A 26266-nucleotide genomic window follows, 5' to 3' on the forward strand; every position below is an offset into this window, starting at 1 on the left:
TACAGATTCATTACTGAAAAGAAAATTTTAACACAATAAATATAATCTTTTTCATTTCTTAAATTATAAAAAGAGTAAGGGAAGAAATAAAGCACTGAAAACTTTTGAACACTATTTACCAAGGTGATGGTTGGTACTGTAACTTTGGTAAAGACTGTTCTAGATCCATTTTTGTAAGCTGTTACTGTAATCACTTCAGGATGAAGTTTGCATCTTTGAGACAATCTATGCCAATTCTGGGCTGGCTGAAATTTTAAAGAAGAGAACTCTGCAACTCTGAAGGAAAAAAACCCCACAAAATTGGTACATGTTAATTAGTAAAAACATTTAAATAAATATTATCCTAGACATTTTTTATAGACATCAACCCTAATGATTGTTCTCAAGTATTCCTTGAAAAAACTTTTTATAGGCTAAGATTGTCCATATCTACTTAAATATTTTTAAAAATTTAACCCAGGATAAGTCTGCTAAAACTGTTCATGTAAAACACCTATCTGGCAATAAATGATTTTTATCAATTAACTTATAAAACACAACACTCATATAGAAAAAATTATATGTACACATGTTGTGTTCCTGTTAGAAAACAAAAAACAGTAACATAGTCGTAACAGCATGAAATAGTAAATGGCTAAGATCTTCCCTTAAGTTTTCATGTTTATCGAAGTTCTTTGATTTTTTAAAAAGATTTGAAATTCAAATACTTTCTTACTCTAAATTTCTTATTCTAAAGTTAGTTGTAACTGCTTTTGTCTCAAATTTGTTTGCAGGTAGAAAGGGAGAATTTCTAAGTTTTGTCTTCATTCAGAAGCACTTTCAACTCTTATTATTTTCTCAACAAAAGTAGCACATGGCAAATGACCAGCATGTCGTATTTTTTATTTCAGAGTTCTCTAATTAAACCTGTTAATTCTTAATGCCACAGAAACAAAGTAAACATTTTGAAATAAAAACTTTAGGTAAATTAAAATCACAATATACACACCTAATCAAACCTATGAAAATAATGGGAATATCAGTCTCTTTGTTTGATTTTTGCTTTTCCCAACATTTTCTTCTATCCATTCATTCTCAGGTTAACAGCTTATGATAACAATCTTGATGTAAAAATATATACACAAACTGGTTTTATGAGTTTATTTCAATTTGATTTTATTGCAAAATATTGATTAAATACCAAAGTATGCATTTCTATTTTAAACAAATATCTGGTAAACAGATATTTTATAGCCCAGCCCTATTCTCCTTCAAGTATTTTTTTCTGAGTTTCATATTATCCAAATTGAAGTGTACCTTATGTTTTCCACAAGTGCAATTAGCAACATTCTACTCAGGTGCTTTCAAAGAAAAAAATAAACAAAACAAAAACAGAAACAAAACCCTAGAGATGTGTTACATTTTAATGTCTGAAATAGTCAACGGAATCATTATAAATTCTGCTCAAAGGAAAATCTTCAGCAGTCGGTTAAAAGAACAGAGAACAGCTTTGATTACCTCAGTTGACCCACTGGAGCACTGACAGGTCTGTTTCTCTTGGATGCTGATATAAAACAAGAATTGTTTTTACTGTTTGATTTGTAGCGATATGGGTCTGATATTTCATCATGGCTATGATCTGATGCTGTTTGATGTGTGGAGCAATCTTGAAGTCCTGACCCTTCTGATACTGCCGCTGAATGTAAAAGTCTGTTGGGGCCAAACTGAGGCTGCAAATAATCTTCAGTAGTTTTAATAACTGCTTTTGCCTGGGATGACATATACTCTCTGAAAGAAACAATCCATGGAAGAATACAGTGAATTGATTTGTAATTACTTGTTAACTACCCCATAACTGCTTGTGTGCTATGTTCTAGACAAAATACTACACACTCGGTCATAATTTTGTTAAATTCTTACAACATCCCTGGAAAGTGGGCACTATTTGTATCCCCATTTTACAGATTTAAGAAACTGTGGTTCAGAGAGGCCAATTAGCTTGACAAAGCTAACATAATCAGGAAGCTGACAGGGTGGGAAACTGAACCTAAGCCTATACTAAAATAAAGCCCACATTCATAATCATTAAATTGAATTGCTTTACTCCATTAAAGAAGAAAGCTTGTATAATGCTTGAAACAATGCAACTAAAATTTTTAAATTCTCAGATTTCATTTATTAAAAACTAGCACACTGCTTAGTACTAGGAAATATTAAAGTTAAAGAGATGTGGCTTCTACCCTCAAGAAACTTGCAAACTATCCCCTTATAAAGAGAGAATATATGCTAAGTAAGCCACTTAGAACTATGGGTTTGTATTAACTATAAATGTAAAATGAATTCCTTGAAGGCAAACTTACATTGTTTGGAATAAAGTTGATAAAGGCTTCATAGCAGACTGGGATTAGGGTGACCAACTCATCCTGGTTTGCTCAGGGCTGCCCTGGCTTTGGCCTTGAAAGGCACACACCCCTGGAACTCCCTCATTCTCTCAGTCTCACACAAGTTGGGATGGCTGATCACCCTAGCTGGTAGTTAAGCTGGAGGAACAGCATTTAGATGAACTATGATGTTTGGACAAGGGACCATAGGACCTGTGACAATATCTAAATCTATGTAAATGCCAAGTTAGGAAGATGGAATATATAGAGAATTTGCTGGTATGATAAAATGAAACAAGCTTTAACATAGTTAAATTTGTATTTAACATATTAAATAACATATTAAATTTAATATTTAACATATTAAAGAATATTGAGCTGGTGTGATGATTAGGCATAGAGGATAGCAAGCTTCCATGTATTATTTCAGTATTCCATGTATTTGTTATTTGTATTTTTATACAAATAAAATCTGCTTCTATCCAATTTGCTGGTTCCTCAACAGCTCTTATACATAATGTAATATAACCCCACCCAACCGTACAATTATAAAATAGCATATGCTTAGTGTGGAAAGCTTGGCATAGACACCCCTTCTCCCAAACTTTTCTGATCCACCAATGTCATTATAGTCACAATTATTTCTTCTGGTCTGTCCTCTCTACATTCACAGATGTGTAAACTGGCTGCTTATTTCTTCTGAAAGAATGGAAGAAGGTCAAGTGCCACAGGGAAAATTGGTGGAGGATGGATGAGAGTTGACACAGTGGATCAGTAAAGCTGAAACACTGGGATCCAAGCAGTTGTGTTTGCTGTTATCACATTTCTATCCAAGTCTGTCCAGAACTGACCACAGCACTAGGGAAAGGAGTGGTCTTCCCTTCACTCTGAGGATCTAACCAGGTTCAGAACTTTGGCAAACAGCGTTTTGAATTAATTGTTGGACTTTAGCTCTGGCAGTGCTGAGAACCCCCTTAGGGCCACCTGGGCTACCTCAGATTTTGACACCAGCAGTCATGTCTCAGTGCTAGTGTTTCTGCAGCAAAAGCAATGGAACTGCAAACAGTCACAAAGCTCAACTTAGGGGAAGAGCAGTAAACAGGCAGGAGGAAAGATTTGCAGATCTCATAAACAGTTCCCAGTGCCCATAAAGAGTCACTTGGAAAGCAAATTCTCATGTAAAGAAAGAAAATAATGCAGAATGGTGTCCTTTTTTTAAAAGATTTTATTTTTTTTTAATTTTTAAATTTTTTAAAAGATTTTATTTATTTGAGAGAGAGAGCTAGAGCACAAGCAGGTGTAGGGGTAGAGAGAGAAGACGACATCCCTGGAGCAGGGAGTCCAACTTAGGGCTTAATCCTAGGATCCCTGAGATCACGATCTGAGCTGAAGGCAGATGCTCAACTTATTGAGCCACCCACGGGCCCCAATTTTATCTTTTTAAAGTAATCGCTATGCCCAATGTGGGGCTTGAACTGATAGCCCTGAGATGAAGAGTTACACGCTCTTCAGTTGAGCCAGCCAGGTATCTTTCCTTTTTAATGAATGCATTTTGTTTATTGTCTAATATTTTTATAAATATCCTAATGATTTTATATAATAATCCATTATCACACCACTGGAAAGTGAAAGTTGTTGTTTTTTCCAAATTTCAAAGTTTCAACTGTATTGATGGGAAGGCAAAAGGCAAGGTGAGGGCAAAACTGGAGCTGACACCCTACAAAGGCCACCCCCCCCTTAGGGTGGGATATGTATAACATTCCTCAGGCACTAGTGATGGCCTCAGAACAAAGGTAGGGAGAAACAAACTGTCAGCTGATAAAGATCGCAGTCATGTAGGATGTGAAACTCCACTATTGTTTGTAACTGTCTTAACAGTTTAGAAGAAAACCACAATCTTAATAACAGCTAGACCACCAAGCACCTATAGACTCAATTTCCTGGAGCCCTACTGTCACCTGCACCTCCACAGGATAGAAAACCCTATATAATCAGTAACTTCGCACAATTACAGCATAGCTCTCTCTGCTCACGGATCCTGTCCCAATGCTCTAATAAAAACATCTTTTTGCACCATAAAATGCCTCACGAATTCTTTCTTGACCATTTTGCTCAATGACCCTGCATCATGTGTCATACCTTTAATTCAGTATCTTGCCTTTTTTTTTTTTTTACCTAAATACTGTCTTATAACCATTATTTAGGCTGCTATATGATCTTTACAGATTTTACTAAAATGTAAAATTTTATCAAATAATTCTACTTATATCTTGCCTTCCTCAATCTAGTCATGTAAAAGTTATTTAGTGTTTTTGTCTGCTGGCATATCTTCCCCCTGTCTTCTTGTAAGAGCACTGGCATCCTTCAGGGAAACTCAAACCCTTCTCCCTCCCAACTCCACATGATTCTGGTAGGCTTAAGACAATAAATTATATGAGATTTACATGGTAAATGGTTAAAAGAATTAAGTTACATATAGGATTTTACCATATTTATTTATTATCGGCTTTTCTCCAGTAATTTATGTCAAAAAGGGAGAAAAAGGTAGTTTTTTTAAAAAGATTTTATTTATTTGACACAGAGAGAGAGATCACAAGCAGGCAGAGAGGCAGGCAGAGAGAGAGGGGGAAGCAGGCCCCGTGGTGAGCAGAGAGCCATGTGGGGCTGGATCCTAGGACCCTGAGATCATGATCTGAGCCAAAAGGCAGAGGCTTAACCCACTGAGCCACCCAAATGCCCTGAAAAGGTATTTTATTGTGTGAAAAAGCTACTTTTGGCCCACCATCTGTAATCTTCAGTTTTGATTTGTTTTATCAATGTTGATAACAGGTTTGCACTAGTTCTTACACACTATTAAACTCTTCTTTCTTATAACAGTTGATGTGTTGCCTAGTCTTTGGGTATGAGAAGATAATCACAGAACTGTTTGGCAAAGCTAACTTGTCCTACAAAGGGAATTAAACCCACACACATGATTTGCTAAATTAATGCTGAAAATGAGGGTGTGAGGACAATTCACCTCAAACACATTTGGGTTTCAAGTGACTGAGCTTGTTACTAGTATACACAGAAACTTAAAAAAGAAAATAAAAACATTCCAGCAGGACACAAAGAGAATTAGAAGACCATTCATTGCTCTTCAGAATATACTAGTTTAATATACTTAAAAACAACTCCCGTACAAGTGCTTATTATTGTGATAGCATTGTATGGGAACCGATGGTAGCTACACTTCAGGTGAGCATACCGTAATGTATAAACTTATCCAATCACTACGCTGTACACCTGAAACTAATGTTATGTGTTATGTGTCAACTATCAGCAATGTTATGTGTTAGCTATATTCAACATAATAACATTATGTGTTAACTATATTCAACTTAAAAAACTGAAAAACAAAGACCCCTGTCTGGCTCAGTCATCAGACCTTGATCCCCAGGTCATGCGTTTAAGACCCACGTAGGGCATCAAGCTTACTTTAAAAAAAAATTATAAAACAACAACAAAAACCACAACTCCAGTAGAGTGCCACATTTTTTGACTCCGCAACCTCATCTATCCTTCTGGGCCTAACTGCTTCCTCTTCTTACATCATTATTGCCTAAGCTACCTCTGTTCTTCTCCTTACTCCTCATGGGTTCTGCTAATTCCTCTATGTATCTCCCCACTTCTGTACCACACTACTTTCTGAAGACGCTCACATTCTTCACTGACTCACGTTCAATGACCCCAAAAATTTAACTGCATCATTACCCAGGTCAGGATACCATGTTGGCTAGACTTCTTAAGCTAGGCAATTTAGTAAGTCACTGGTAATCCTATGGATGGCAAAGTACCTGTCAGTGGCCCAAAAACTATGGACAGGAGAGCAGAATAATGTGCAGAGGGCTTTGAATAAGATGGAGTCTCAGATGCATGCAAAGAGAGGAAAACATACTTGGCAGAGGACTTGCATGGCCTGTCTTCTATACCAAGATAATCAGAGACATTGTATCATGAGATTGGAGAGGCAGGCAAAGGAGGTAGCACTACACTAGCGGCAGTGAACCAATGGTGCTCTTTAGCTAAGAGAATGCTAAGTAGACTAAGTAGACTACTAACTCCATGTAAACTACATATAAGTCACCATAATTGTAGTCTCCCGATTTGTCTTTCTTTCTCTTATTCCCCTCACCTTTTTTCTTTGAAAGATCTTTTTGCTTCCTCTGCAAAAATTTCTTAGAAATCCCAAGACATTCAGATTTATTAAAGTGAACTTCCTCTTACCTCCATATTTATATATATCTTCACATAGCTATCTTCCTCCCAAAGTTTTTACCTTCTGAGAATTGAACTCTATAGTCACATAGTTATCTCCTTCACCAAGATAGTCTTTGTCTTTTGAGAATTTAGCATATTATCTTACAATTTGTTTTCTTTTTTCCTATGTATTCCATGTTCCTTTTCATTCCTTTCTTGTTTTCTTTCAGATTAAATAACATTTTAAATTATTTCATTTTCCTTCCCATTAGTTTGAATGTTGAACCTTACTTTTAATGGAACACTAGCTATTACAGTATGAATCCTTGTCTTACTAAAGATTAATATAAATTACTAATTAATTACTTTCCAGACAATACAAGAACCTTAGAACAGATCATACCCATTTATTGTTGCTTCTTTGTGCCAGTAATCTATACTTCCTTATTCCATTTTTCATGAAAAGGTTTATCTATCTTTCATGGGTCCTAATTTTATATAGGGAACTCAGCTCCAAAATTCTGCATTGCATGGACTTGAGGCTTTGTATCCCATCCTTCCTGTGATTCTTATAAATAATAATTACATAAAATTTACATATAATTTCTTTTAAAAATCTAGATTTTGTTACAACTATTTTTTACAAAATGTGATAAGCTGAATAGCAGTTTTCTTGGCCTTTGTTTTTCCCAGATGATACTGAATTTAGTTGAATACTAAGGTCACTTTTATTTATTAGCTTATCTTTAGTTTCTGTGGATGGGTGTAAAGAATACCATGTGGATTCCTAAAACAAATCATCCTTTATCATAAAAAATAACCTCACTTTGTCCTCACTGTTGAGGCTATCTGCCACATTCTGGAACCTGAGCTAATTATAACACAGATTTTCTTTTCAACATTTCTATGTCAGTCTTATTAACTTGTCCTGGAAGTCTATGATGTGTCTCTACATAAATCTTTTATTGTATCTGTAAACAACCCACATATATACGGATTTCAAATTGTTCCTTCTTCAGTAAGATTTCTATGCTACCTTGTTTTTTTTTTTTTTTTTAAAGATTTTATTTATTGATTTGACAGAGAGAGAGCACAAGCAGGGGGAGCTACAGGCAGAGGGAGAGGGAGAAGCAAGCTCCCCACCGAGCAGGGAGCCTGAACTGGGCTGGATCTCAGCACCCCAGAACCAAGGGTAGAGACTTAACCTACAGAGACACCCAGACGCCTCTATTTCCTTGTATATAGGAATGCGTTTCTTTCCTGTGTGTTCACATTTACACTGGTAGATTTGAGAGCTGGAATCACCATACTTCATTGATTATGTCCTCCATCTAAAATGCTAAAATGCTATACCCCAATTTCTGTCAAATATTCCAATTCATCACTGTATTATTTACTCCTTTACCACTGGTAAAAAGCATTTATTCTAGTCTAAAACCTAAATTCTACTATATTAGGTTGGTACAAGACTATCAATCAATCACACTACTTCAAAAATATAACTTCTTAAAAAATAACTGCTATCTATCATCTATCTATCTCTATTAGTTTCCTATTGTTGGGCACAAATCACCACAAATTTAGTGGCTTACAACAATACCTATTTATTATTACACGGTTTCTCTGCATCAAGAGTCTGGGCAAAGCTTAGCAGGACTCTCTGATCAGGATCTCATAAAACTGAAATCAAGGTGTCAGTGGGGCTGCAGCCTCACCTGATGCTCCCAGTCTTTTTCCAAGGTCATTCAGGTTTTTCCAGAATTTAGTTCCTTATAGCTGCAGATTTCAGTGACTATCATATTCCTTGAGGCCAATAGAAACTCACCTTTCTGACTTTTCTGTTTCTGCCCTCTAAATTCTCATTTAACAGTTGATCTGATTCAAGTAGGCTAATTTCCCATTTAACTCAAAGAGAACCAATTATGTACTTTAACTACAGCTGTAAATGTAAGCTCATCATGGGAGTGACATCTTATCATAGTCACAATCCTACCCACACTCAAGAGGAGGGAATTATCTCAGCCGTATACACCAGGAGGTGGGAATCTTGGGGGCCATATTAAATTTCTGCCTACCACAACAGCTATACAATTATGCAGTTTTCATTATCCATTTTTTTATACCAAATTGAGATTCTGATCTTTTATCTTCTGGAAATTTAAATACAAGTACTTAAGATTGAATTTTGTCATCATTCAGTACTGAGGATATTTAAAGAGTGTGTCACAGATATTGATGACAAATCCAAAGAACTAAAAAAATGCTTTGAGAAATGGCATTTTTATTAGAATAAATTACTTCTTAAAAAGAGTATTTTAGAAGAGGAGATATTTACTTGGATGTAAATGTTCTGGTATGTTTCCTTTAAACAACATCAGCAACATTACTTCTGAATTATTTTATTTTCAGTTGTTGGAAAAACTATTTCTTTTAGCAATTGAATAATTCTTTAGAAATTAGGTCATTAAAAAAAGAACAAAAAATGTGATGAGATGTGTCTACATATATTAAACTATTCATATTTTTAAGGATTTTATGTGTGCTTAGATGAAGATTTATTATTACAAAGCACAAAAGTGCTTTGACATGAAATAAAACATGTCAAAATTTAACCTTAAAGCAGTATGGAAAAAACTATCAGTTAATTAAAAGCCATAGCAATTTAGGTAAATGAATCCTTTTTAAAAAAGAGTTTATTTACTTGAGAGATAGGTAGAGAGAGAGAGAGCATGGGGTCAGGAAGGAAGGGGGAGAGGCAAAGGAAGAAGGAGAAGCAGATACTCCACTAAGCAGGGAACCCCAAAAGAGGGCTTGGTCCCAGAACCCCGAGACCATATCCTGAGTTGAAGGCAGACACTTAATCAACTGAACCACATAGGTGCCCTAGTAAATGAACCTTTTAAACAATTTCTTTACATGATATAATGAATATAGTAAGTCACAGAACTACAAAGCTGGAATGTACATCAGTGGATTAAGCTTTTATCCTTTTCTCAAACACTACTACACCATGTCTACGTATCAGCTTTTTATCATAATCAAAAAGATTGTCAAGGATAGATCTTATACATTGTAGAATTTATAGCCCTCTTGATATTCTAGTTTACTATTTAATTATACTTTACTCTTTTTGTAATTTTCATTAAATCTGGTTTACAATTTTTACTTCACAAGTAACAACTAAGTAAAGATCTGAGGTCCAAAATTCTAAGAAAATATGCTCAGAGAGGAGTACACAAAATGATAGACCATGATAAGATTAAAGGGTATAACTCTAGTTTTGACAAGAGCAATTTTTCTTCCCATTTCTCTGCTTTAATAGCATTAGTGGGTCTTAGTGGCTTTTCATACCAATTTGAGGAAAACTAATAAAATCATACTTGTCAATCTCCTATTCAAGGACTTCTACCAGTTGGTGCAGCTCATTGCTCCTTTGTAATATTCTTCAGCTATAATTATACCACATTGCCCTCATTAGTTCTTACCAGTCTTTTGCCAATGGGATTTACTCAGCTGATCTATACCCATTACTGTACATCTTTCAATAAGCAGGTATTTAATAAATATTACTCTAAACTCAGTGATGACACTTTATAGAACTCCTTTTATAATAACAATAATTGTCTAGTGAAAGAGAGAAATGTTATACAAATAGTCATACATATGAATTTACAATTACTGTGATTAGTACTATGAGGGAAAGTCCTGGTTATTATGGGGGAGAAATTCAGGGGTTAGGGGAAAAGTGGAGGCCTCAACGAAGTTTCTCAAACTGACAAGACACATGAGAGGAGTTAATCCTACTAAATCCTAGTCATTATTTATTCTAAATCATCCTCCCAGGTCCTGTATGAACTGATACATTAGTTTGTGTACTGAAATGTTCGCTTCATGATTTGTTATGTGATTTCATATTCCACTCTGCATGGGTAAGAACTTTGTTATGTGTCTTTTAAAATTCTACTAGAACTCAACCAGTAATTGATACGTAGGACTTATTCTTTGATAATTATGACATCACACCAAAATGTGTCACAGAAATGCCACTGACAAATAATTTTAGAAGTAAAATATAATAAAGCCAAAGCCAAGAGTTATGTCAAGTAATATTATTTATTCAACAGTTATTCCACTGAGAAGAAATTACTAGTTATTCCACTGAGGTTTTTCCTGAAAAGAAAAGCCTCAGTTATATTTGAGGATTCATCCACTTTATATGCTCATGGTAGGTATCCCCTGATCAGCTCCAATGGGTAAATCCTCAGTGTCTAACACCATGATGATAATTATATTTCCCTTGTCCCTTGCAGGTTAAGTAATCAGCTTGTGATCCAATTTTGGCCAATGAGACTTAAGGCAAAGTCATCTGCGGAAAGGTTTTTTGGCCTAATAAAAAGAAATATAGGAATGCCTGACTGGCTCAGTCTGTAAGGAATGGGAATCTTGATGTGGAGGTAGTGAGTTCAAGCCCAATATTGGATATAGAGATTACTGTAAAAAATCATAAGAAAAGAGAGAGAGAGATACATGATCAAATATCCATTTTCTTTAGTTGGACACTGTTGAGTGTACATGTAATAAGTCATCTTACAAGTAGGAGTTATACCCAAAGATCTAGCCAAAATTCTGAGGATGGCAGAGGGAAAGATCCAAAGAGCCAGGCTCCTGGAAAACACCACCGAATTTAATTCTAGAAGTGCCTTGCTTCTGAGGTTCTTATTATGTAAGATAATGACTTCTTCCTCATTTTCCTCGTTTTTAAAGTCACTTTCAGTTGAATCTTCTGTTACTTTGTGCTAATAGTAGCCTAACATACAATTGCTTCTTGAATCACACTTGCTTCACTTTTTGTTTTATTCAAAACCTTTACTAGTTTTATAATGGGCCAAAGCATAAACTAATATGGTATTTTCTAAACATTTTACTTCTACTTAATCAGGAACATTTTGCCAGAAACTTCAGGATAAGCATAAAATGACACAGAGTTTTTATTTCCCTGCTCTTTGAAAACAAAGCATCCTTGATGAATTTGGATTTCTATGGGAGAAATCTCCATGTGGCTAATAACTCTATTCATAAGTAGGAAGTCTGGCTACTTTAACAGATCATGGCTAAATAACAAACATGAAGGTCTAAGTCATCACACAGTTTAGATATGAATTCAACAGCAGGATAATGACAGTTGCCAAGGATTTATACTTGCTGTTGCTTCATACCAGTGTTGGCTGTCAAAATGTCTCTTTTTCTTATACAGAAGCCATAGATTTTTTATGGATAGTGATTACTTACAATATACAATGAAGTATATCAAATCTAACAACCATTCTAGCCCCTCATTATTTGGTAGTCTCTTTGTTAAATGTAGTCAACCATTTTCATCTAAATTATTTATTTATACTGTATATTTGACAAGTATATCTTTCTCACCTTATATTCTTGCAGCATTTAAACCTTCATGAAGATTTATGTTTTTTTAATACTGTCATTTGTAAAATTTATCTTTATCCTATTCCCATTTTAATGGTAATTAAACTCCCTAATTGGAATAAATACAAATAAAAAATGTAAACATAAGGGAGAATGACCCTAAGCACATTCAGTAATAAATCACCAGCTTAAAATACTGAAATGCAACTGAAAAAAGAAATAACCCCACATATGTTTGATGACTGTAACCCGCTATAAAATCTCTGGAGTACACAAAGCACAAAAATTTCATCATAACCTTTTTCCAACTTGATGAAATGAATAACCTAAAGATATAAATAACTTTTTACAATTATTAGATAAAATGTGATTTAAACATCATAGAAAGTAAATAATAGAAGTTATAATAATAAAAGTGAACAATTCCCCCCAAATTTTATTTCCAACAGCAGACGAAATTATATTTCTAGCTTGGCCTAGAAATTTAGGTAAGAGTATCCCAATTGCAGAGCAATTCCAGTTATTTTATAACACATATATGTCAGATTTTTACTAGCAACTTGATGATTCCAATTTAAAACTGATTTCAGTACTTATCTAATGTACTAAAAATAATTTCTCCCACAGGGAACTAAAAGAGTTGGCAACACACTCAACTGCAAGCAGGATTAAAAAATACTTAACTTTCTATTATAAAAATCATGAAATTACATCCTTAGATGATCATCAGCTAAAAGTCATTAAAATATTTTATGTGTGGGATAGAGAGTGATATTAATGTTTTACAACAGTCTCTTAATTTTAAAATGCAATTGTAGTTTAGAAATATTCTACTCAGATTCAGAAATACTTTCTATAAATATGACAGAACTGTCCGTAGATACCTGTTATCAATCAATAAATAATTAATTCTGCCATCCATGTCTCCAAGGCTGGTGCCCCCTGCTCCAGGTCACTTGGGAATATCTCAGACTACAGCTAGGTAGAAAAAGTTTCTTATTGTGCTGCTTTCCTGGAAGTAGCCATAGGAATTAGGCTACTAATTCCAATCATCTGACATCCTAGTGGTGAATCATAAAATGGGAGGATCAAACCTTCTTTGGCACAATATGTTGAACACCGTTGGTGATTAGTTTTCTTGCTGGGGAAAGGATCCTGGCACAGCAGTTTTCACTCTATTGCAAAAAAATACAATAGAGTGACAAAGGAAAAACATTGCAAGAACACAAGAGAGAGGAGATGAGTGGATAATGTGAATTCAGTATAGAATAAATTAATAGCATCAGGTAATAACATGAGAATAAAGTGACCAGTCACCATATGGCTTGCAATGAAGAGATTTAATACATGTGGGCATATTTTGTAAAATGTATAGTATGTTTAATGAAAAGAAACATAATCTCTTGTGATATAAGTAAAGGAACAACAAATTGACTATATTTTAATAATTATTTCTCATAAAAAGATCACAAAGATGTTGGAAGAAAGGTGGCAAGGAAAACAAGAATGAGACAAGAAAAGTTTTAACCTCAATCAGGGGGAAAATGTCTTAACTCACAGAGAAAATTGCCTCTCTCTCTGATAATCATATTAATGCCAAAGGATCTTAGATTACCCTGAGCCTTTATGATCTTGACCTCTTTCAGGTTGAAACTCATCATTTTCTTTTTCATGAAAGTAAAAGATCTCTGGGCATTGTCTTTGACTTTCCATTAGATTACAAAGAAAACGTTTATTTTCTAGGTACATCATAATCAAAGTTGATGGTAACAGGTAATAGTGGCAAAAAAGAAGTCAGGATTCAAACAAAGAAATATGAGTAGTACATTGAAATAAACTATTTTAGAAAAAAAAAACAGGTAGTAGGAAAGTATCACATGAAAAGAAAGACTGACATTTAAAAAAAAAAGGACAAATAAAGCCAGACTTAAAAAGAATCAGAATCAAAGAAAGAAAATGAGAAAAAGCAGAAAGAAACTGTATAAATGAAATTACAGTTAACTCTAACAAAAACATAAAGAATCTAAAAATACACAAAAGATAGTTGGAATAAAAAGCAAATGTAGGAGCACCTGGGTGGCTCAGTTGTTGAGTGCCTACCTTCAGCTTGGGTCATGATCCCAGGGTCTTGGGGTGGAGCCCCACATTGGGCTCCCTACTCTGCGGGAAGCCTGCTGCTTCTCCTTCTACTCCCCCTGCTTGTGTTCCCTTTCTCACTGTTTCTTTCTCAGTCAAATAAATAAATAAAATCTTAAAAAAAAAAAAAAGAAATGTAGTACTATTTTAAAGAGGAAAATTGGTAAAAATAAACTCTAAAGGGAATAGAAATGTGTAAATACACATTATGTTAGCAATGGCATTTGTAGAAAGAAATAACTAAAAGTCTGATTTAGAAATAGTTTTCCATTGTCTTATTGGAAAGACTACTCTCATGAATAACTTACATCTCAACAGTATAACTATATTAGGTAGTAATGTTCTAAAAAATTATCTATGCATAATAGCTAGTACACCATGTAAAGAAGCTCAGGCAGTGCTAATATGGACTCAGAGGTCAGGGGAATAAAGCAAAACAAAAATTAGCTAAAAGTCTAGATTTCACTTTCACCTAAATTTACCAACACACAAAAAACCAGTTTTAAGATATAAATGTAACATGGCATTTTCATAAGAGATTAACATAATTCTTAATATATTAATATTTTCTTCAGTGCTTTTATAGTATATGTTTTCTATTTAACATTAAGACTATGACACCACATTTGGCCAGTCAATAGTTTACCAACACCTGATAGGGGCACCCAGGTGGCATCACAGTTGGTTAAGCGTCTAACTCTTAGTGTCCGTTCAGGTCATGATCTTAGGGTTGTGAGATTGAGCCCTGCCTCAGCTCTGTGCTAAGTAAGGAGCCTGCTTGGGATTCTTTCCCTCACCCTCTGGCCCTCCCTATCCCTCACTCCTTCCCAGAGTGATCTCTCACTCTCTCAAATAAATAAATAAATCTTCAAACATGCATACACTTGGCAGATACTTTTTCATTCTTTCGCTTTCTAATGGAGAAAAAAAACCCAGGAAAAATATCTCTGTCTCCTCTGCTTTGTATTTCTGAGAAGTGTGGTAGAATACATAGTTAAAAGTTCTAGCTGTGGAGTTAAATCCACATGGGTTCAAACCATATGTTCTCTACCTATAAGCTCTGTGATCTTGGTCAAGCTAATCAACCTATCTAGTTCTTTGTTTCTTCACTGGCAAAATGGAAATATTCAAATACTACCTGCCTTATATTCCTCCCAAGATTGTTTAGAGAACTAAATAAGTACAATGCAGGTTAAGTGTTTAGCATGGTGACTGACACAGAGCAAATATAATCTGCCCCATTATCGTTTTTATCATTATGCCACTGTCCAAGTCAAACTCCAGGGATAATTTCTGTTTCTTGCGTCATCTATCTATTTTCTTCCCATAGAATAGAAGAAATTGGAGGGCTCCAATCCAGGCAACAACCTTCCTAGCCCATCATATCTCCAAGTTATTATTGACATCATCTCTACAAAATATTGAGCATTTACATAGACAAATTTCTGTAAGTACTTTATCTCCTTCAGGATTCAGTTAAAGCTGCTGAAATAATATTCTTACCTTGGTAAGTCTTTTGAAATACATTTGGAAATTGGGTGAATGGTATCTCCACTGAAGGTGTCTTCAGCATTGCTCTGCTGTGATACCTTCATGGCTTTAGTCAGCGGTGATAAAGAAGACTGAGAAAGTGATGCTCTGTGATCATCTGCTTCTCTTTTTGCCATTTTCAGCTAAAAATGGATAGAATAATATTCAATTTAAAAGATAAAACCTTCCCGGGTGCCCGGGTGGCTCAGTGGGTTAAAGCCTCTGCCTTCAGCTCAGGTCGATCCCAGGGTCCTGGGATCGAGTCCTGCATTGGGATCTCTGATGAGTTATAAACTGAGGCTGGACATTAATCACAATTTATCTCTCATCATGTTCTAAACTACACAGCAGGTGCTAAATGTGAGATCTCATGATAAAAACAAAACAAAACAAAACACCAGAGATAAAAGCCTAAAGGAAAACAAAAGTATGAATCTAAGCTTTTGAATGGTATAATGGGGCACCTGGCTGGCTCAGTTGGTACAGCATGCCATTCTTCATCTCCAGGTTGTGAGTTTGAGCTTCATGTTGAGTGTAGAGATTTACTTTTTTTGTTTTTTAAGATTTTATTTATTTATTTATTTATTTGAGAAAGAGAGAATGAGAAGAACAGAGGGGAAGGGGACAAGAAAATGCCAGGCTCGATCCTCCAATCCTGAGATCATGACCTGAGCTGAAACCAAGAGTCTTATGCTTAACTGACTGAGCCACCCAGGCACCCTGGGAATGCAATTTTAAATAGGTTTATCAGCATAGACCTCACTGAGGTGATAAAATCTTGGCAAAGACTTGGAAGAGGGTCTTTATTGTCTGCAGTCGAATCTAATCCCAAAACTCCTGATATTCCTTGAACTAAATTGCTTTTCAAATTCCTAGTTCTCTAGTTTGCAAGTTGCTAGACTTATTGTTAATTAAGCATATGGAAGAATGAAAGAACTATAATATAACAAACTCACAAGTGTTATGGAGAAATACATACCTATAATACATAAGATCATCTTTTTCTTCCACTTTCTAGCTATGTGACCTTGAATATTACAGCCTTTCCGAGGTTTAATCCTCCAATTTACAAAACTGGTTATCCACATGGATATGAGGATTCAATAAATAAAATGGTGAACATGAAAGCATTTGGCACAGTGCTTGGCACATGGTAGATGTTCAAGAAATGTTAGGTGAATCTGAATCTACATCAAAATAAGAAAAGGTATCTCTTTCTCCATAGTTTAATCAGAAAAGGTGCTATTCTCTGCCCAGCATTCCTCTGGTATTCCAGTTGAAGACCAAAGGGCTGTTGGCCTTTACACTCTCCCTCTCCCTTTAAGCTTCTCACAGCAGGAGGGACAAGGGTCTCCTCTCAGGCTTCCATGACAACCACTGCTTGTTCAATTTGTTCATAGGTTGAGTCTTCTTCTTCTTTTTTTTTTTTTTCCCAAAGATTTTATTTATTTATTTGACATACAGAGATCACAAGTAGGCAGAGACGCAGGCAGAGAGAGAGAGGAGGAAGCAGGCTTCCAGCTCAGCAGAAAGTCTGATGTGGGCTTGATCCCAGGACCCTGGGATCCTGACCCGAGTTGAAGGCAGAGGCTTAACCCACTGAGCCACCCAGGCACCCCAGGTTGAGTCTTCTTAATTGAGGAATGCTTATGGGTGAAAAACTCTAGTTGTGTATAGCAAGGCAAAATTATATGATTTTAAAGTAAATCACCTTGCAGAATGAAATCATTTGACTGCCCTGGTATGTTTATTATATAGTCCAATTATTAAAAACTAAGAAAATTTGCACCAAACTATTAAAAAATAACTATTGAAATAGAGAAATAGTCTTACTTTTCACTTATGCATGATTACAGTCCTAATCTTCACTAAAAAGGCAATCATTTTAGTGATGGTGTAGTTTTATTTTCTATGTAAAAGTTTCAGGATGCTTTCTGGTAGAATGAATTATATATGTGTGAAATCATTACCATTATTAAATGCAATATTTCTTCTATAATGTTACTATATCAACAGTGCTATCCTCACTAAAAGTAGAGCATATAACAGGTTGAGAAGAATATGCAGAATATAGTAAGACAACATTAATATACATTATTAATTAAATGAAACTAATTGTTAGGGGCACCTGGGTGGCTCAGTGGGTTAAAGCCTCAGCCTTCAGCTCAGGTCATGATCCCAGGGTCCTGGGATCGATCCCCACATTGGGATCTCTGCTCGGCGGGGAGCCTGCTGCCTCCTTTCTCTCTTTGCCTGTCTCTCTGCCTACTTGTGATCTCTGTCTTGCTGTCAAATGAATAAATAAAATCTTAAAAAAAAAAAAAAACAACAAAAAGCTGTAAACTATTGGGCACCTGGGTGGCTCAGTGGGTTAAAGCCTCTGCCTTTGGCTCAGGTCATGATCCCAGAGTCCTGGGATCGAGCCCCACATCGGGCTCTCTGCTCAGCAGAGAGCCTGTTTCCCTTCCTCTCCTTCTGCCTGCCTCTCTGCCTACTTGTGATCTCTGTCTCGCTATCAAATGAATAAATAAAATCTTTAAAAAAAAAACAACTAATTGTTAATTAGAAATTAAATAAATAAAAATGTGTTAATTTAAATTTGACTGACACTACTATGGTATTTTATCAACTACAGGTAAAGACACTGCCTTATATTTTATTAACACATGCATAGTTTATTTACTGATACACTGAAAAACCACTATTTTTTTTTTTTTTTACTTTCCATCTCTTAATCATTTTACATGAATATAAGCTCTCACTCATGCCCACCCTTGGACCTGTTCTTCTACCCATTTTGTTTTGTTTTGTTTTGTTTTAAAGGCATTCAAACACACAGTGGTTACAGGCCTGGATTCTGGAGCCAGAGTGTTTGGGTAACAGACCTACTGCCCACTTAGTAACTGTGACACTTTGGACACATCACATAACACCTTTCTGTATCAGTTTCTTTATTTGTAAGAAAGGGTTAAGAATAGTAGCCACTCCATAAAGTTGATGTGCTCCCACATCGTAGGTAACATGTGTCAGCTACAGAAGAGGAAAGGTTTGATGGTCTTCAAGTTAGGGTAATAGCCATCAAGAACAAAACAGAACATGGGGCTTTCCCAAGGGGCAAGTAACTGTGGATAGTTGTAAGCAAGAAAGCTTAGAAAAGACTTTCAAGCATAAAAGATAAACATTCTGTAGAAGAAATGCAATGGGAATTTGAGGAGAGGAGCACTTGATGGCTCAGTTAGTTGTGTCTGCTTTCAGCTCAGGTCATGATCCTGGGGTCCTGGGACTGAGTCCTGCATCTCAGTGAGGAGTTGGCTTCTCCTCCTGCCCCTCACATTGCTTGTGAGCACGCACACACTCTCTCTCAAATAAATAAATAAAATCTTTAAAAAAAGAGAGAAACAACTGTAGTGTAAAACAAAACTATGAGAAAAAAGATGTGTGCATGCACATGCATAAGTGTCATTTCACCACCAACCCAAAAATGTACCCAAATCTCTAGATCTAACTTCTAGTTTGTGAGAAATGGGGAATGTAGAAAAACATGTTAAATGACATGACACTGAAAATAAAGATGGAGAAATGTTACAAGTGGAAAGAGACTAAGAATTATATCAACCAAACACAATTTGTAAACCTTGTTTAGATCCTGATTTGAGTAAACTAACTTTAATAAGACAAATTTTTTGAGAAAATTATTGACATGGAACACAAACTGGATATTACAGATACTAAGGTAATTATTTTATTGGATATGAATAAATGGTGGTGTTGTTATATTATTTGTTAAAAATTTATTGGGCACATCTGTCTTCATTAAGCTATTTGTTACTGGTTACAACACTCAGTTTTGGATATTAGGGGTAATGGTATTATGACAAATGGGGGCACTTGTACGGTTCCATTGGTTAGACATCTGACTCTTGATTACGGCTGGGGTTGTGATCTCGGGGTTGTGGGATTGAGCTCATGTCAGGCTCTGCTTGTGCTCTCTCACCCTCCCTCTAAATAAATAAATAAATAGATTTTAAAAATCTTAAAAAAATGACAAAATAAGAATTTCGTGCTTGTACTTTAAAAAATATTATCTATTAGAAATACAAACCAAAGTATTTTTCTTAAAGATTTTATTTACTTATTTGAGAGAGAGAGAAGGAGAGAGAGCACACTAGAAGGGGGAGGGGCAGAGGGAGAGGAGAAGACAACTCCCCGCTGAGTAGAGAGCCTGATGCAGGGCTTGATCCCAGGACTCTGGGATCATGACCTGAGCTGAAGACAGATGATTAACCAAATGAGCCACCCAGATGCTCAACATTGCTTAGGAGTGTCATCATCCCATTTAGTTTCTTATCTTGTATAGCAGAATTGAATATTCAAACTCACATTATATGGTCCCTTCTAGTGGGCTGGATATGCATATATGAAATATATCTATATATATATATATATATATGACAAGAAAACAATATAAGACAAGAAAACAAGAAGTTTGGAATTACCATCCTCTTAAAAGGCTTCATATCTACTAATTCCACTACTGGGTATTTACCCAAAAAAACCCACTAGAAAAAAAAATGAAGCCCTATGTTCATTACAGCATTATTTGCAATAGCCAAGGTATGAAAATAACCCAAGTGTCCATCTATAGATGAATGGATAAAAATCTATCCATTGATTAATGGATTAAAAATATGCAATGGATATTACTTTATTTATATAAATTTATATAAAGGAACATGATTTAACCATAAAAATGAATGAAGCCGTGCCATTTGCAACAACATGGATAGACCTAGAGGATAAAAAGCTAAGTGAAATAAGTCAGCCAGAGAAAGAACAACATATAATTTCACTCATATATGGATTTTAAGAAACAAAATCTTAGGAGATTTTGGGATTTTAGGGAGGCCTGGCTGGCTCAGTTGGTGGGGCATGTGACTCTTGATCTTGGAGTCATGAGCTCAAGCCCCATGTTGAATATAGAGACGACTTAAAAAAAAAAAAAAGAATGAAACAAAACAAATGAACAAGGAAAAAAGAGACAAACAAAAATACGGACTCTTAAATACAGAAAACAAACTGGGGGTGCCGGAGGGAGGTAGGTGGAAGTATGGGTGAAAGAAATAGAGGGGATTAAGAGTAGACTTAACTTGACGAGTATGGAGAAATACATACAATTGTTAAATCATTATAATGTAAATCTGAAGCTAATCTAATGTATATTAATTATACTTGAATTTAAAAACATTACTACTTATATTAGTACTCAAAAATGAATATAGACTCAAAAATGAATATGCTTCAATAGAAGCATAAATGTAATGAAATACATATAAGATCTGTATGAGACATACCTAAAAAGCCCTGAAATAGATTCACATAAGAATAGAACCACCTTTATCTTTGACAAAAGAGCAAAATCAATACAATGGCATGAACTTTTTAACCAGTAATACTAGAGCATGTACTTGAAAAAAAAAAAAAAAGAATCTAAACACACACCTCATATCCGTCACAAAAATTAGCTCAAAATGAATCAAGCTAAATTTAAAACACAAAACTATAAAATTCCTAGAATATGAAATAGTGTAAAACATAGATGATTTTGGATATGGCAATGACTTTTTAGCTATAGCACCAAAGGCACAATCCATGAAAGAAATAATAGAATAGACTACTTCATTAAAATTAAAAACTTCTGGGACACCTGGCTTGTTCTATGCTATCAGAATTATGGGTAGTGCAACAGTTCTTGCATATTCTTATCACTTTATTATCCTGTCACCCATTGTTATGACAAACAAATCAAGTTTACTTAAACATAAAGAAGGCATCTTTGTGGTCCTCCAAATGTGTTTTCCCTAAAACCATTTTGCTAATTCCTGATCTCATCATTATTCCATTCAAACTATCAGATATTTATTAAGTACCAACAATTCCCAGGCTCTAAAATAGACAATGAATTCAATGTTGAACAAGATAACATTATTTCTCCATTAGCTAAATTTTCATTAATGAATATAAACACTAAACATCCTATTAAAAACATCTTATTAAAAACAATTATAAACATCCTATTAAAAACAATTTGAATGATGATAATTAGAGTTACTACAGAAATAACCATATTAAGATTAGAAGAAAAATCTAAAAAAAGAAAAGCCTTTTATAATCTCTTATTCTTGGAGCTAGTCACTATTATAATTTTTGAATATTTGCTTTCAGGCTTTCATCTTTGATTTTCCAGAGATACAACCGTTTCTCTCTCTTTTTTTTTTTTTAAGATTTTTTAAAAGATTTTTAAAAAGATTTAAAAAATTGTTTTTTAAGATTATATATTTATTTGAGAAAGAGAGAGAGCATGTGAGTGAGCACAATCATGGGAAGGGGCAAAGGGAGAGAATCTTCAAGCAGACTCCCTGCTAAGCATGAAGCCCAACACAGCAATTGATCTTGTGACCCATGAGATCATGACCTGAGTGGAAACCACGAGTTGGACGCTTAACCAACTAAGCCAATAGGCGTCCTGAGATATAGTCTTTTCTTGTTTTTTTTTTTTTTAAAGATTTTATTTATTTATTTGATATATATATAGAGAGAATAAACACACAAGCAGGGGGACCTGCAGGTAGAGGAAGAGAGAGAAGAAGGGGGGAGGTAAAAGAAGAGGAAGAAGGAGAAGCAGCCTCCCGGGGGAGCTGTGAACCCCATGCAGGGCTCAGTCCCTGAACCCCGGGATCATGACCTGAGTCAATGGCGGATGCTTAACCAACTAAGCCACCCAGGCGCCCCTACAGCCTTTTCCTTAAACAAAATTGTGACCATATTAAATATAGTTTATGCACAGTTGTATTTTCACTGAATGAGAATACTTTTATGTTATAAATACTTCTTGAGAACTTAATTTTTTATTTTTATTTTTTTAAATATCCTAGCTGGTTGCTCCAAATACTTCCTATTGTAAATAAAGCTGTGGTTCCCATGCACCTTTGACCATATAACAGAAAAGCTTCTAAACTGAAAGAAGTTTTAGGAGCTAAATTCCTAGATCAAAGTGTATTTCCAAATTGGATTTTTTTTTAGAAATGTAACAATTTCTAAAGATACCAAAACATAGCACACAAACACCCATATAGTAGTACCCATTACTAGAATAAAATACTCTCTCTTAATCCGACCAATTGTAGTTATTTTCTACCAGTAGTGAAAATTTAATTTTTAAATTTTTTATCAGATTAATACTCAAGGAGGAATATTAAGGGATAATCAGAGAGATTTTTATGGACTATAAATTATTTTAATTCTACTTAGAAACCATTCACTTAAAAGAAGAAATTCCTAAAATATAGAATATATATGTTAAACTTCTAGATATTTTAAAGATAACTGAGTTCAAAATGTCTCATTAGCCCAATACCTCCTTTCCTATACACTTATGAGAGCATATCCAATTATCTTGAAAAAGGCAATTAAAATTATTATTAATAATCTTAATACTAGGACATGTTATAATTCATTTGATAATTACATTTCCCACAAAGATACTGTCAACATAAACTGTGAAACTGCAGATCCATCCTGTTTACAAGTATCAGAGACAATATGCTCACTATTCTGTTGTACTTAAATGTTGTATTGCAGTTTTTCTTAACAGGTAATACGTGACATGAAACATGTCCGATTTTATGCTTCATAACTTCCACTTTGATGTTTAACATTAAGAAATTATATTTATGTATCACACATGTCAGAAAATAATTTAAATAAACTAAGAAAAATAATAACAACGATGCCTTTCATTTCACATGCAAAATATAAATCTTTTATTCATAGATATCAAAGAACCATCTGTAATCAGAAATGCAAACCATTTATATTTTCTGATTTATGTAGCTAACATTAAATATCTAAGTGTTCTTATTTTATATTTTCAAAAATTTGTTATGAATCAAAATATTAAGTCATAAAAATGAGAAAAGTCAAGATACTACCTTTTAAGACAGACTAATGAGTTTTAAAAATTCATTTTTTCTAGGCATGCCTTGGTGGCTGAGTCAGTTAAACAACTACCTTTGGCTCAGGTCATGATCCCAGGGGCCTGGGAGGGAGCCCTCCCACATGGAGTCCTGCATCTGGCTCTCTGCTCCGCAGGGAGCCTGCTTCTCCCTCCCTCTCTGCCACTCCCCCTGCTTGTACTCTCTGGCTCTCTCTCTCTGTCAAATAAATAAATAAAATCTTTAAAAAAAATTCATTATTTCTATTCTTTATTCTGATTTTTATAACAAGGAAAAAAAAGTAATTATTTTGATTTGAAAAACATACACTGGAAAAGGTACCATTTAAACCAGATTGAAGTTTAGATTATTTATTGCTATTTTTCTTCAAAAATATGCATTAGAATAAACATTTTTCTAAGCTTCAAAATAAATACAATACATGGTTCTGGCATATTTATTTTTTTTGAAAAGGTGCTCTGAATCTTAGACAACATAAATACTAGGCAGTGTGGTGGTTGCCATAGTAACAAATAAATAGGAGCATAAAAATACGTTCCATTTTTCAAATGTATACACTTTTTTCATCAATATGCATATTTTATAGGTAAAAGATTATTCAACCCTTGCTTTGCCTTCCCTTTTAGAGAAAGAGAAACATCTAATTCTTTAGAAATAAAAGATTATCATGCAGCAATAGAGCAGCTCAAAAAAGTTTTAAAATGCTATATGGGAAGTCTTAAGGTTTTTATGTCAATTTTCCAAAATGAAGACAGGAAAAAAAAAAACCCTCCTTTCATTTTAGATTACTTTAATGGTCAGTTCTTTACGTAAGGATAAAATTACATAAAATTCTTTTCCTCCCAAGCATGAAATTCCTTTTTATTTTGCATAAGTTTATTATTGCCATGCATTAAATGTAGCAGTTGACCATGGAAAGCTGACAGCTCTGTGGATCACAAAGAAGCCCAAGAAGTTTAATCCTAATCCATGAGCTACTACTCAAATAAATGATCTGAAAATATTTATGCCAATGTGCTAAACTGGAGTTCAAAGTGTTCTTTCCTTTCTCCTCTCCCTTCATTAAAATATAATCTTCCTGTTTACAGATATCCTAGTAATCACAAAAAGGATATTGATAAAGTGGTCTGAGTTTTATACTTACAGCTAAAGAGGACTTGCCTTACATTTTATAGGGTTGGAGAGGGGCAATGTGATAAGCCACAATGTCAAGTTTGAAATCTATTGAAAGCTACTGAGGTAAGCCAACCAAAACAGAACAGGAAGATTGCTCAGTTATTACTGGAAAACAAATCCTTCAAATCATTACATTAATTTTGACTTCCAATTTGTTTCAATAACAACTATCATGTAACATTCTCCTAGAGTGAGAATTCAAAATCTTACAAAATTGCCATCTAGGCAGAGTGCCAAATAAGAGGTGACAAAGCAGTGCCATAGATCTTACCTTGCGCTAACTCCTTGATGGAGAAGCCACGTGCGGTAATGGCTGAGGAAGACTAGAGTAGCCTGTAAGCTGAACATCCTCATCAAGCATAGATATGATCTCACTTACTCTTATTGAAGAGAAATCAAGTTTTTTCTTGGGAGAGATACTAAATTTATACTTTAAGAAGTCTGAAAAATGAATTAAGATACTAGTCAAATGTTTATGACTACTGGAAAAGAATAAGTTATACAGATAATGTGACTGGTGCAAAAGAAAAAGAAATCATCTTGTCCTCTTTCCTCCCAGTCTTTTAAATTTTGTCCCTCTCTTTTTACTACCTTAAAATGGTGGGAAAATATCCCTGGAGATTGGAAAAGGGAAAACATCCCCATCTTTAAAACAAGAGGAACGCAATTTGGCAATTAGACAGCTTAGTTTAACCTGGGAACATGTAATAATGAATTAAACAATCAATTAGTAACATCTAGAAGGGCATAAAATCCTGGAAAACAACCAACATAATATCTCAAAGGCCACATATGCCAATGAACTTAGTATCTTTTTTTTTCTGACAGAATGGGATAGGTCATATTGTTAAGTAAGAAGTGAATAGTATAGTCTGTTTCAGGGTTGTAAGCCTTTTTATTCTATTCTCCAGTTCAGGATAAACAAAAAACAGTTACGAAGAAAAGAACATAAAAACTGTCTTCATTGCTAAACCAATGGCTATTGACACACTTCTTCTCTCCTAAGAATCTGTTTCAGAACACTTTATTGATGACTAGTCAAGAATATTGACCTCTTCTATGTTTAGCTCCACCATATCAGATCCCTGAGATGCCTATTTTCTCTCCAATTTGTTGACCCTTCTTTTCCCTAGAGATCTTAAATGGCTTGTTGCTTCAACTAAGTGATGCTTCACTGGAACAAGATATAAATCCATTTTAGGTAGAAATTTTGAGAAGGAAAGAGGGAATGTTTCGTGAATAAAATTAAAAGGATTTTCTATGACTAGAGAAAGAGATAAGTAATGGAATGGTATTTAAATAGAAGTGCTCATAAAAACACTCAAAACTTGAATAGTGTGAAGAATAGCTGTTATTTGGTTAGAAAAGGGAGATATGTAAAGAAGG

At 34.7% G+C, this 26266-nt stretch overlaps 1 protein-coding gene across 1 annotated transcript in view; it reads right to left on the reverse strand.

Annotated features, from left to right (window-relative positions):
• DCDC1 (doublecortin domain containing 1) overlaps positions 1 to 26266 on the reverse strand; it is a 452779-nt gene that overhangs the window by 414361 nt on the left and 12152 nt on the right. The window contains 4 exon segments of the mRNA XM_032359359.1: positions 120 to 276; positions 1498 to 1767; positions 15666 to 15835; positions 25152 to 25321. Of these exon segments, the coding sequence (XP_032215250.1) occupies positions 120 to 276; positions 1498 to 1767; positions 15666 to 15829 (591 nt within the window). The 5' untranslated portion in view covers positions 15830 to 15835; positions 25152 to 25321.

The sequence above is a fragment of the Mustela erminea genome, chromosome 9, assembly GCF_009829155.1.
Source record: "Mustela erminea isolate mMusErm1 chromosome 9, mMusErm1.Pri, whole genome shotgun sequence".
Classification (NCBI taxonomy): domain Eukaryota; kingdom Metazoa; phylum Chordata; class Mammalia; order Carnivora; family Mustelidae; genus Mustela; species Mustela erminea.